At 40.0% G+C, this 13,469-nt stretch overlaps 1 protein-coding gene across 1 annotated transcript in view; it reads left to right on the top strand.

Annotated features, from left to right (window-relative positions):
* PAPPA (pappalysin 1) overlaps positions 1-13,469 on the top strand; it is a 308,026-nt gene that overhangs the window by 284,895 nt on the left and 9,662 nt on the right. Inside the window, exon 19 of the mRNA XM_083161035.1 lies at positions 1,839-1,951. Coding sequence (XP_083017161.1) covers positions 1,839-1,951 — 113 coding nt within the window. The remainder of the gene's footprint in view (positions 1-1,838; positions 1,952-13,469) is intronic.

Below are 13,469 nucleotides of genomic sequence, written 5' to 3'. Positions count from 1 at the left end.
GTCAGGAATTTTGCTGCCATTTGTAGTCAAGGGTTCCAAAATCAAGGAGGATGTGGGGGGTGCAGTTTGTCTGTCAAAAATGAATAACCTGCCAGTAAAGTGAAATTTAATTACAGGATAATTATCTGTGGTCTGCTTTATCCCAGCATATTTCTGTATGTAGCATTTCTGGTTCGATCGTTTTTTTTTTTCTTCTGGTGACACTCAAATATTACTTCCAATACCAATTTTCAAAACAAAAGATTAAACAAATATTCTGTGGATGCCGTGGTTTATGTATTAGCCAGGCTTCTGTTACTAGTGGCAGGAGTCCCATATATCAGCTGCTGCCAGATTGACTTGGATCACCGCCCAATGGGAAAAGAAATGTGTCCGTTTTTAATTGTACTATTAAATGAATGAATATTTTATGATTTTGTGCTTCTTATATAAATATATATATTTATCTAAAGATTGATTGTATGTATTAAAAATATATAAAAATATAAAAAAAAACACCAAGAGACAACATTTAACAAATAAACGTAGAAAGAGAATGTCTGGAATTACTAACAATTATATATTTGTGTGTGTGTGTGTGTGTGTGTGTGTGTATATATACAATAAATATCTACATATATTTATCCAATTAGAAAAAAAGAGGAGGTAGTATAACCATTAGGTCAGCCTCCTATTTTTTTATTGGACTGCCATCGTGATCTTTTTGTATTCTAAAGTGATCATATTAATCAAGAAATGTAAACCCTTGTCAGGATTCCTTGGCTATTAAAAGTGTACTCTTTAATGGCCTTTTGTCAGTGGATATTAAAAGGGTACTTTTGCGGTATGGCCTTTTCTCTTAGTGGCTGCAAAGCAGAGTCTTGTAGAATTAATGTCAATTAATTAAATGAATTCATAAGTAAATCAGTTCTTTTAGCCCTTGCAATTTACAGTGTACTCCTATGGCCTTTTGTCAGTGGCTGCAAAATAGATTATGATTAGATCCTAAAGTAATAAATAAAATAAAAATGAAGCCAATTAATAAATTATGGTTGCAAAACAGATTGTGATTATAGTTATCACTATGTTAATATGTATATAGCACTATTACTCCAATAGTACTCAATGAGCTTAACAAAATAAACATAATACAGTACAGAAAAGAAACAGAATGAACATAACACAGTAACGAAACAATGAGGTACAAAAAACAGTTTCCCAAAACAGAAAGCGCATGGAATTATGAAAGGACCATTAAGAAAATGTTTGAGTATGCAGGGAACTTTTGAGTCTGTTTTTGGTGGATTTAAAGGGCAGGCATTTGGTTTTATAGGTGTGTCAGTCCATATCTTTATAGGATCAACCTGACTTTATAATTATATGGTATATAAGGTCTATAAAAAAAATCCCTATCTTTCGTGTCTATGTGACACTTATCATATGTGTTGCTATATTTAGCTTAACGAATTATCCGGATAGTGAATTTTAAGATATATGTGCATGGGGATTCACATGTGGTATCATTATAAGATCATATTTATAGATTTTATTATAAGAAAAATATTTGATCTTTATCTCACATCCACTTTATTATATAAATTGAATATACATCAAATGTGATGTTTACTATTTTTTTGTGAATCCTCTGATAAATAAAGTTGACTCTGAGTTCTAGATCAGGGAATAAAATAATTTATGAACCCCTCTTATTGTGTAACATGAAACTATATGACACTATATAAATCATAAATATTATCCCCTTAAACCCAATAAGCATGTAAACCACAGTACAGAATGCAGTTGTAAAGATCGATAGTTATATTTTTTGCGTAACACACCTTTGTCTTTTTATTTAAAAGGAGCAGAGTGCAACGTCTCTTGCAGGGATGACGAAAAGAAGGAAGCGGTCACAATGCCATTTAATGTGACAGAAAGAAATCTTCAGCATTGGATGAAACCAGATAGAGTCCAGGTTAGTCATTAACTAATGTAACGCAACATTGTGGGGAGTGCCTCGGAAGCATCAATTAAAGTGCTTCATTTTGAAGGCTGAAAATGTAGCAACCAAAAGAAATACATTTAAGGAGTAGTAGTGTGTACGAAGGGCGAATGACATAATGAACAAGGGAAAGTGACAGGAGGCTGAGCGTATTCCCTTCTGCTACGAAGAAAAGCTGTTAAATTGTGGGTGGGCAAATCCAAACCCAATTTAGCATGCAATATCCTCAAGCTGTGTATTAGCTTCTTCAAAAGAAAGAAACTTTCCAACAGTTATCAACAACGAACAACTATAGCAGTGGTTCCCAAACTTTTTTGAATCACGGCACCCTAGTGCATCAGATATTTTTCACGACCCCTCTAGGATAAAATAATGTATTTTAAAATTTGGACTACATTATTAAATTAAGTAAATGGTGCCTTTACTGTCATCCTAAGGTGTAGTTATGTGGTGGTATACATTTGTGTTTCTGATTGTCTACATGTTTTATTATTGGCAGTAATAATAATAATTTGAAACGGTCCTGAACCACCAACCCAAGGAACCCCTGGTGAGCCTCTAAGCATCTCAGTGTGTCTAGGCACATAGTTTTGGAACCACTGCTCTATAGCATCAGATTAGATGGAATGTTTGGAACCACTGCTCTATAGTATCAGATTAGATGGAATGTTAATTTGAGCATATACGGCATTTGGAATGGTGTTTTTGGGGACTGCCATCCAACCCCATCAGCAGTTTTTTTTTTAAATATACCTAGGTGAAGATCATTGTTAGAATAAAAAGTCTTTGAGAGGATGAACAAGGATAATGCAAACTCTTTCGATCCATTTATCCATGACATTGAGATTGAAAAATAGAAAGTAAACTGTTCCATATCTAAAACCACATTGTCAAGTATATGTTGTAATTAAAGAACCCCATGTTATTGTTTTTGTTTCTAATTCATCATCTTTTGGTTTTGGCAAACTCTCAAGTGTTTTGGTTTGGAGTTGTTTTTGTGTTTGGTTTTGGATTCCATTTTTTTTGTTGAAATAAGATATTTCTAAGACAGTACACAATAGTTGAAATGAAAGTAATTCCCTTTGAGGAAACAGATAATTAAATCTATAGAAATTGAGCCAAGGAGTGAATTAAAAAGGGGAATATGTGGTCAAGCTCCGCGAATAAGATAATCACATTTTATTTATGCAACAAGTAAAACATGAATAACTACGTTTTTAGAAATCATGCATACATTTTGACCACCAGTAAGCAAGAAAAGTTAAACAATTGATAATTAAAAAAATAAATAAGATTGATCAATTAATCAATCGTCTTTCTATCTTTAATGAGTGCGAGGAATTTCTTACATTAATGGGCCAGTAATGAGTTAGTTTTAAGTAGAATTATACACTTGAAATTACTATTTGAATTCATAATATTTCCCGTATAAGACTAACTCTTACTATTTGTTGATCCAGTTGATCCAAAGCAATATTGAATTATAATTGTAGTCTAGATGCTGTACAAAAAAATAAATAAAAAATTAGCCTTCATATAGGTGGGGAAACAAATCAATTCACCAAGACACTGGAATCTTTTAATTAGAGATTAGTAGAAACAACAAATTTATGAGCTTCCCTTTTATTCATACAGTTAAGCAAATCAAAAACTGCCTTAATTTTACAAGGTTTCATATTTAGTTCTTCAGTAGATATGATTATTTATTATATTATTTATTATCAGTTTCTTATATAGCACAGCAAATTCTACTACGCGTTACAAATGGAAACAGTGATAAAACAAACTGGGTAGTTGTAGTCATAGAAGTAGGAAGGACTAGCCCACAAGCTTACAATCTATAAGGAAATAGGTATGATAGGTGTATTCCATAAAGGGCCACCAGATTGCATACGTTTTTGGTGGGCTGTATGATATGGTGACCCAGGAATGTAGGTCTGGGGTCAGAAGGATGGGATGGGATGGGAAGGATGGGAGAGAAGGATGGGAAAGTGAATAAATAGAAAATAAGTGGGGATATGTGTGGACTTTACAGTGGGGAAATAATCAGATAGAAAAGGCATATGAAGGTTATGTGGGTGGTTGCGGAATTTGATAATAATATTTGAATAAGTGATTTTTTAAGGAACACTTGAAGGTTTGAAAAGTAGAGGAGACTTATTGTGAGTGTTAGGGCATTCCTCAGAGTGGGGACAGCCAGTAGAAAGTCCTGCATTCATGAGTGGGAGCGTATAATGTGTGTACATGAGAGATCTAGACCCTTGTAAAGAGCAAATAAGTTGGGTTTGGAGATATTTTGAGATAAACAAAGAGATCTACATTGTAGTTTGGTTTATGGCCTTGAGTATAAGTTCAGAAGATGAACGCCTAGCCAGTAAGATTAGCCTTGAATCTGCATTCAGGATGGATTGCCGTGGTGAAAGTCTGTATTACCAGATAATCGCTTTAAAAAGTGACACATGCATAACATAAGTTATGTGGCTAATAAAAACCAGGTGAAATGGCAACTTGAAGTCAGCCAGCCTCGGAATTTGTGTCGTTTATACTTCTCTCTTATTAAATGGATGATCTTGTAACCAGAGATATACAGTATGTATTCATCCACGGACACAAATTTGTCTGCTCACATTCACATCTCCCCCATTTAATGTGTAATTGGCGTTTCAATGTTAGAAACAAAAAAAAAATCATCAACAGGAATAATGGCGCAAATTAAATATTTCTTAGGAAATGATGTAGGTTTTGCTGCTGATATCCAAATAAAGTCCTCCTTAATTGGTGATGAATATATCAAGTGAGTTACATAGTAACATACAGTAGTTGTTGAAGCTGAAGTAATGAGATAAGTACATCAAGTTCAACCTATAAAATCACCTGCAGTGTAAATGACCCGGATAAGGTAGCTGCCTATCTATTATAAGGTGGGGCTCAGTCAGTAGACCATAGGATGGTTGAAAGGCATTAGGTTGACCACTGAAGGTTGACAGGCCTTGGGTCAACACACTCAAAAGGTCAACATGGCTTTAGACCGACATGGTTATTAGGTCGACACAAGCGAACTGTCAACATGGGTTTTTCACCTTTTTTGGTCCGACACCATTGACATGGACACTGTATCAATGCACAAGTCGCCTCACGTGGCTCACTGAACTCACCATGCTTCGGGCACGTTGCCTCGCTACTCTTGGCACACTATTCGATTCTCTCTCCACGCCCTAGTGGATGGTAGTGCATGAAATACCACCTTTCGGCACATGTTGGCTCAAAAAAAAATGGAAAAACCCACGTCGACCTTTTGACTGTCAACCTCAACCAATGTCGACCTATTGTTTGTTTCAACCTTATGACCCTACCCTTCTGCTCCACATGAGGTTTTTGCCCTCCCTGAGCTTGCCTTAGGAAGCCTTTTCCTTGTTTATGATATGTATGCCGTTAGTTTTTACTCCTTTTCAGTTAGGAATCCTTAGCTAGATTCTCTCTTTATCTTTCTCCTAAGGATCCCTGGTACTTTGTCCTAAGTAAGACCTGGTGGCACAGGAGTTGGGGCGGACTTATTCCGCCCCTCCAAACATGGCTCTTAGAGGTGAAGATCTAGCCTCGCAGGTACCAGTCATCTTTTGGCAGGATACAACAAAGGCTGTGTAGGTACCCACTGTTGTCGGTCTAAACAGTGGTCATGGCTTTGGGTTCACACCCGCATCGTAACACCAGTGTACCTTGAGGACTTCATTTCTGTTGATGTTTTTTTTTTGTTTTGGCCTTTTACACTGACGGTGAACTTTGGCAGATACAGTGTGTGCAGGTCTTTTCAATCTGTTGCATATTTGGTGTTTCAAAGTTGTTCAAAGACTCAACTATTGTACAGACCTTTTTTTCCAAACTTGGTAGGCTTATCTGAGAGCAGAATAGTTGATCCCAGAAGTCTATAAAGAAGAGTCCTAATTTTCAACAATAAACGAGACTTGAAGAGATGTGTGAAATGTTGAATTGGAATGAGTATATATTCTTACTAGGTATTCTACCAGAACTTCAGTTCAGGTGTAGAAACAAAATTAATCTGGCCAAAGGATATGTCTGTATTGTTTTCATCATAACATTCCTGAATTCTTCTGTATTGTGGAGACAGATTAAAAAGGTCTTTGGCAAACAGTACTGAGCTCTGTGTAATCTCAGAGTTAATATTTTTTATGACACTAGAAGGGAAAGTATATGCTCGGAATTTCCTAGTCAATGTACTGTAAGGGTTATATGTTGAAAGCTTTGGGAGAGGAAGTCATTTGAAAACCTGATTATCAGGTGCAACAAATACTGCATATCCAATCAAATTCCAACCCAAGAAACCTGGTATGAACTTAATACATTATGGGCCAAATTTCCCATTTTTTTAAAGCGACAATCATTTACATGGCAAAGTCAACCTGTTTTTTTTGCAGTGTAGATGATTGCTGCTTTAAAAAATGGGAAAACTCTCCCAAAATCTCTCACTTTCTGATTCTCGCACTCTATTACATTTGGCCCCATGTGTTGGAATATGGGAGGCAAGTAGGCGGGTCAACACCAAATATATTTGAGAGGCGCCAAAGTTCCAGGTCTAAGGATGAATCTAATATTAGCAGGTGCAGTGTCAAGAAGTATATAATCTCCATTCTGACAGCTTCACTTCCATTCCCTCCCCAAATCCCGTCTCTGCTGACCTCCAGTGTCATCCTCCTACTTGCACCCAGCTCCAATCCCTACAGTGTGTGATTAGTTATTGTGTGAACGCCCCTCCTCTTGGACCAGCCCTGTGCCCTTTTCCTCTCTCACTTCATATGTTCCTGGCCTCAGCTACACCTTTGTCCTCCCACTCTTCCCCTATCAGCACCCACCATTGCCAAACAGATTCAATTTGAAAATGTACACTGTAAAGTCTCATTACCCTCCATTCACCACAGCCATGAAGTGAGCTATGAATGGATCTTGGCGCTTTATTGTAGAGGCAACCGTGTTATTTAAACAATGGGAGGGTGTAACGTACAAGCAGCTAATCAAATGCTGAGGTCATGAGTCATCATCATCATCATCCACAGCATAATTCCCAAAGGCAGGGGAGTAACCTGCCGCTAGGCTCCTAGCACAGAAGGAACATCCTGCATATATAGCAGCACCTCTGTGGCTCACAGTGGGATCTAAATGTCACAGTGGGATCTAAAGCAGTAGGTGTACTGAGTGACAGGCTCTTTATTTTGTTGTTTGCCATGATTACTAGGGCTCCCACTGTACAGTATATGATTTTGTTTCAGAATGTTGGAATGTAATCTATAGTGAGTAAGTATGGCTGTCTCATCTGGTCAGAGGCGTAGAGAGCCATGCTGGGTCTCAGTAAAGAGGGGGAGGGAGGTGGTATGAAAAGTGGGCATGACATTTACTTATATATTTACAGTTTCTTATATAGCGCAACATATTCCGTTGTGCTTTACAATTGGAAACATTGATAAAGCAAACTGGGTAGTAACAGACTGATATAGCTGACTATGCCCCTTAATATGAACGGGGCGGGGCAGTTTATCACAGAAGGGGGGCACAGAGAAGAGCACCTGCTTTATACCTTACTTGGGGCCTTATTCTGATCGGTGCGGCCGGATCCGATTATGCGGCCAGGACCGTGCGTGCGAAACCCCGCCTTCCATACGGATCACCAACTCCGTCCGTACGCGGTAAGAAGCTGGCCGAACGGACCGCACGTGTATTTTTCACGGAATACGCCTCCTCCATCTCAGGGAACTTCCCCCAACATTGCAGGACCGAGTGCTCCACCAGCTCCCGCAACCTCAGACCACACGGACATTTCTCCGTGCAAAAGCAGGGATCTGGGCGGGCAGCTGACATCCGGCGATGTCATATGTCCACCCCCTACACGTGCGTCACGGCCGCATTACCATACGTACGCCCAGCGTTTGCATGGGAACGCCCATGAAACACGGGGCGTATGCATATGGTAATGAGCCCAAATAGCCCTTCACGCCCCTCTCCACTACCTGTTCGGAGTGTTCACATTTCATGCGGGATTTGGCCGTACGCCCCGCTCGCACATGCGCAGACAGAAAACATCGGCGGGACGAACGCACGCGGATATTACCGCACCAACCAGAATAAGGGCCTTGGTGAGGAAGCGCATCCCTTTCCAGTAATATTTGGGAAGATGAGCCTCTACTTTCAATGTGTGGTGCTATCTTCCTGAAGATATCACTGGGAAGATGGCGCTGACCCAAGGTATACTTCAATATGGGGGGAGAGGGGGTCAGCTGGGCCCTGAAGCCACTGCATCTGGGGCCTTTTATGGCTGGGAACTAATTAATCAAAATGGCTGCACTAATTCTGCAATAAGCAAAAGGCAAGGGCAGAAGATACAGCAGCTATGGGGCCCAGAGCTGAGAGGACCCACTTTTACCATCAATCATTGTGACAGGGGCCCATCAAAATGTTGCTATGGGGCAGACATTGGGCCTGACTCATGTGTGGTCACAAATCAGCTATTGTATGCAAATCATCTTTCCATTAAGTGAGTGATAGGAAGACAGCATATGAGGTGGTAATGGGGAATGGTCAGTCAAACACAGGTGTGTCATGGTCACAATCTCCCTCATGTCACCTAGCCCAGTTACATTTTTTTGGGGGGAAAAGGAATGAGAGACAGATACATTTACATTGAATCATCAGCACCATTTCCCAGCACTTTACCAAGTATAGTATCTCTTACTAACTGCTTTGGGGATCATCTACATTTGTATATAAGTCATTTTAAAAGATTCCTCTCAGATATAGCAGTGCACACCCACGCTTCTAGGCGCCACGTTCACAATCTCTTTTCACAATCTCTCCATATATAGAACTAGACACGCCCTTTAGGTGGAGCATGACACGCCCCCTCAATGGGGCGCTGTGCTAAATTCTACTACCAACTATAATCTCCCTGAAATTAGTTTTCAAAAGTATATGTAATAATTGTGTCACAAATGTGCAAACTCTGACTATATCACCGCTATGTTCATCTTCTAACTCTAGAGATTACATTACATTTTATACTAGTTTTCCTATACTTTGGGGATTGGGGAACCTCTGGCCCTAGAGCTGTTGTTGAACTATACATTCCAGCGTGCCCTGCAACAGATTTAGCATGGCCAAGTAGCAAAACTGTAGCAGGGCATGCTGGGATGTGTAGTTCAACAACAGCTGGAGGACCAAAGGTTCCTGCTTTAAACTTGATAAAAATGTGTAAAACAAAACACAAATGGTAGTATTCAACGGGCCATTATTGTAGTCATATCAGTATACATTATGGGTATAGAGAAAGTTACGGCATATTTAGGAAACAGAATTGTTACAAGTAACTGTGGCACCTGGCATATTTCACTACATCTAATGATGGAATCAGATTGTTTTACAATGCTGATGTCATCCTATTACTGGGCTTGATGTCTATTACTTCCAGACATAGGACAGTTTGAGTGGCTGCATGAAAATAAATTAGGTGTAACTTATTGAGCTGATGAGGGAATTTTAATGCATCATGAGTCATCCGGAGTCACCCCCCTTCCCTGACCTTATTTGTTCTCATTTATTCTCTTCATTTTCGACGAAGAAGTCCTGTGGTGGTGTGACTCATAAAGGACAAATCAATTTCAGTATTAAGTGCCAAATATCAGATATACTGTACAGCAAAAGCTCTACAATAACAGCGCGGAACCTGGAGGAACCGTGGTGCACAGCAAGGGGCGAAAATTAATGTTTTAATGTTTTTGCATGCAGAGTAAATAGTGCTTGCTTTTGCATGTAGCCCACAATTGCCAGAAATCTTTATTTTTATACTGCAATTACAATCTCAATTTGGACACACTCCACCCAAACCGTAATCTCTCCGTACATTGTAAATGTGCAAGTGATGTTCCTACCTGCAGCAACACCTGCTGCGGGAACATACATAATGGGGGTTATTCTGATTTGTTTTGCGTCTTCATGTGGGGCGGTGGCGGGGGGGGGGGGGGCACAGCGTATGGGAACGCCCAGGCGTTCCCAGGGATAACTAGCGATGATGTGGGGGGTGGGCAGCTTATGTCAGCTGCCCGCCTGCTTCCCGCACAGGGCAATGCCGCAGTGCAGGTGGCGAGAGGCGTTTGGTCCTCACGCAACAATTGAACTTAATGAAATGCATGGACATGTCAGATGCATAAGGAGCACAACGGTACATGCGGCACAGTGCTCGTGCAACGTACACTTCAGTTTGTCTCACTTGCACGTGTGTGTTGTCTTTATCGAGTGAGTGATGCGACAACAACATACCCATTAATAAATTAGCAAAAATCTCCCCAAAACTTTTTTCACGTTGTCATTATGTATGCTGGGTCCCTGCCAGCGTTGCGGTTGCAATCGTATCACAAAAATGCAGACACTTTGCTGAAAAGTGGAGCACTCGCTTAACTAGTATAGAAGCAGACGCCAAGCCGCCATGTTTAGAGTCACAACGGCTGCATAGGATGTCACACATCCACCACAACCCACCCAAAGGGTCCAGACACACCTGTCTTGTCCCCTCCCAACGCCACATTGTCACCCCATTACTGCCTCCCATTGGCACTTAGTCTGTGGTTGCATTTTACTGAACCTGACCACAGTTTAAGGGCTCACACATACACGCCGCAGTGTCTGAGCATGCGCTGAAGTACGGAAGTAGACAAATAGTGATTTCCGCACTTTAATGTGCCACACTGAATCAGATCCAGTGTTATTTACAGTATATACTCTACGGTTTCCCTTTTGGTAAATGTACCCTGTGATTTATGTATCATTTTTTATAGGTGGATAATACACTTCACAGCTCTTGTTTGCAGTACAGAGCTCGCATTGATGTGGGCAGAATTTCACCACAATCACTATGATTTGGCGTAGGAACAAAAATAAAGCAATTTCTTTTTGAAACGGGAAGTTTTCAGCAGAGATTAAGGAGCGAGCAAGATGTTTTGTGCATTTCTCTTTTTTTCTTTCTGTCATTTTATTTTCAAGTTACTTTTTGTTATGTCGTGGAGCATAACGTCATATGCAGAGGCAGAAGAGAAATAAGGAATCTCAGTTTGCATTCATTAAGTCATGTGTCAGCGGTATTACAGTACATTCTAATTCTTTTATAAAGTGAGCACAGTGGTTATTGTGACTTTGGCAATGTACTGTAGCACATTTTAACTTAATCAGTTTATTGCAGAGCATGTATTGTTACATATTACAGGTGTGAGAAATAATGGGGGAGATTTATCAAAACTAGGAGAAAGATATTTACTAAGAATCGAGTTAGCATTTTCGAACTTATTTAGCCTCTTTCCAAACTAAAATATTTTCTCTAGTCCAGTGGTTTACAAACTGTACTGTGTGCCTAGGCACCCTGGGGTGCCTCAGGACACTTACTGAGGTGCCTTGGGTTGTTGGTCCAGGACCCAATCAAATCATTTGCTGTCAATGTAACAGGCAAACCCGAGCTGGTAGCCACCAATAATGACATGGACAAATAGAAGCAAATCCTGGCCCTCACCACATAATTGACCCAAAGGATCACATATACAAGTACTATTTTTTTTTAAAATTTCTTTAAAAAAAAAAAAAGTTTGGCTTAAGGGTGCCTTGAAAATATTTTGATGCTCTAGGGCGCTGTAATTTTAAAAAGTTAGGGAACCACTGCTCTAGACAACTACGGGAGTAAAATCGCAATTTGAACTTAAAGATATGGACAGATCTTCAAATAGAAATCAATACACCATTGAATCAACTCTCAAGTACTTTCAACAGAAAATAGTACATAAAAATGTACTAAGAAAGATGGAAACAAAACATCTTTTTTACATCCAGCATCAGCAGGGACGTGTGGTGGTGGCTGTGAATGGAGAGGCACTGTCCCCCCCCTCCCGGCTCTTGTGCCTGGCTGCAGCCGACACTCGCTGCCCCCCCCCCTCCAGCAGCCGCCAGCAACCTTTCCCCGCCGCCATCTCCATCTGTTCTCGCCCGCCAACCCCCAATCTAAAGAAAATACTTATGACACATAATATGTGTCATAGGTATATTCTTTGTATTATTTTGAAACAAAATGACAGGGGAAGCACTGCCTCCCCTGACTGCACATCCCTGAGCATCAGGCTCCATTAGCAAGGAATGGACACACTTGAGATGGCAAAATCTAGACAATGCAGAACCAACACCAACGCGCCAAGGATCGCCACTAGACGGTCTAAAGAAATATGTCACCTTACATATGGGGTAAAGTTGAATATAACAAGGAGGATTTTAGCTGTCATTGGGCACTCCACCTTATGCAGATCTTATTGCAGTTGAGGAATATCAATTTTTACCCAAAAAAAAGAAACAAAAAAATTCATAGTGTATTTCGTCATCAAAAAAGGGTGAGGTATAGTCAGTCAGAGTCGTATCCTTATCCAATGTCTACTGCACTGGTAATGTTTTCTTACACCTGTGATTGCTTGAAAAATGTCCGCTTACCACAGAATTGGCCAAACCCCAGATAAGCGCCAGTATCGGACCTAATGAGATACGGCACTACCATTAAGCAGTTTTAGGGAGCTGCATAGGGGGTGCGGCAGAGGCGTGCGGTGGGGTGAGGCAGGTGAGGCACAACCTTTCCTGTCATACTAGCGTATATGCCGGAGTTTTGAATTTTTTTAAATATGTCAAAAATACTAATAAAATATAAAAAAAAATTATTTTTGTTATGCTAATAATTTTTATAGTCAAAACTCTGGAGTAAAAAGTCTATGGCAGGTGAGGCAGTGCCTCACCTGGCTATCTTTTCGTCACATCTCTTATCAAAGCTCATCGAATCTCCAGCAATGTTTACTGCTGCACATGTGTTTAATGCTGGTATGTACCCCATGGCTCATATATTGTGTGCAAATCTGTCTCTGGTACTTGCCAGGGACTCCTCATCCATTTACCTAACCGCACGTCCCTGGTGTGCCACCTAGTCTGCCTATCACAAAATGAAGGCTGTCTATGAAATCATAAGTGTACCTACTGCAGGTGAAACTTCTGAAACGCTATCGCCACACTTTCATTTGAGGGGATAGAAAGTGGGTATCAGTGGTTGAGTCAGTTTGGGTGGGTCAGTAGGTTAAAGTTTTGCCTAAGGTACAGAGAAGCCTTACACCAGCCCCGTTAACACTGGTCAATCAATAGGAAGCCTAGGACGAGATGTATCCAAGCTTAGAAAGAGATAAAGTAAAAAAAATTAGAGGGAAATAAAGTACAACAAATTAGCTTCTAACGGTGAAAAATGACAGAAGCGGATAGGCTGTTATTTCATCTCTCTCCAAGGATTGATACATCTGAACCCAATATCCAATATCATGCAGGGAACACATCCAACACAAAAAAAGGTAACAATGTTGTGTAAAATGTTGTTTATAGAAAAGATAACATTCATTTCATATTCTGATAATGTTAAATGGAGGTTCTA

The sequence above is a fragment of the Crinia signifera genome, chromosome 9 (assembly GCF_055691185.1).
Source record: "Crinia signifera chromosome 9, ASM5569118v1, whole genome shotgun sequence".
Classification (NCBI taxonomy): domain Eukaryota; kingdom Metazoa; phylum Chordata; class Amphibia; order Anura; family Myobatrachidae; genus Crinia; species Crinia signifera.
The sequence above is the reverse complement of the archived record's forward strand: the minus strand, read 5'-3'. Positions and strand labels throughout refer to the sequence as shown.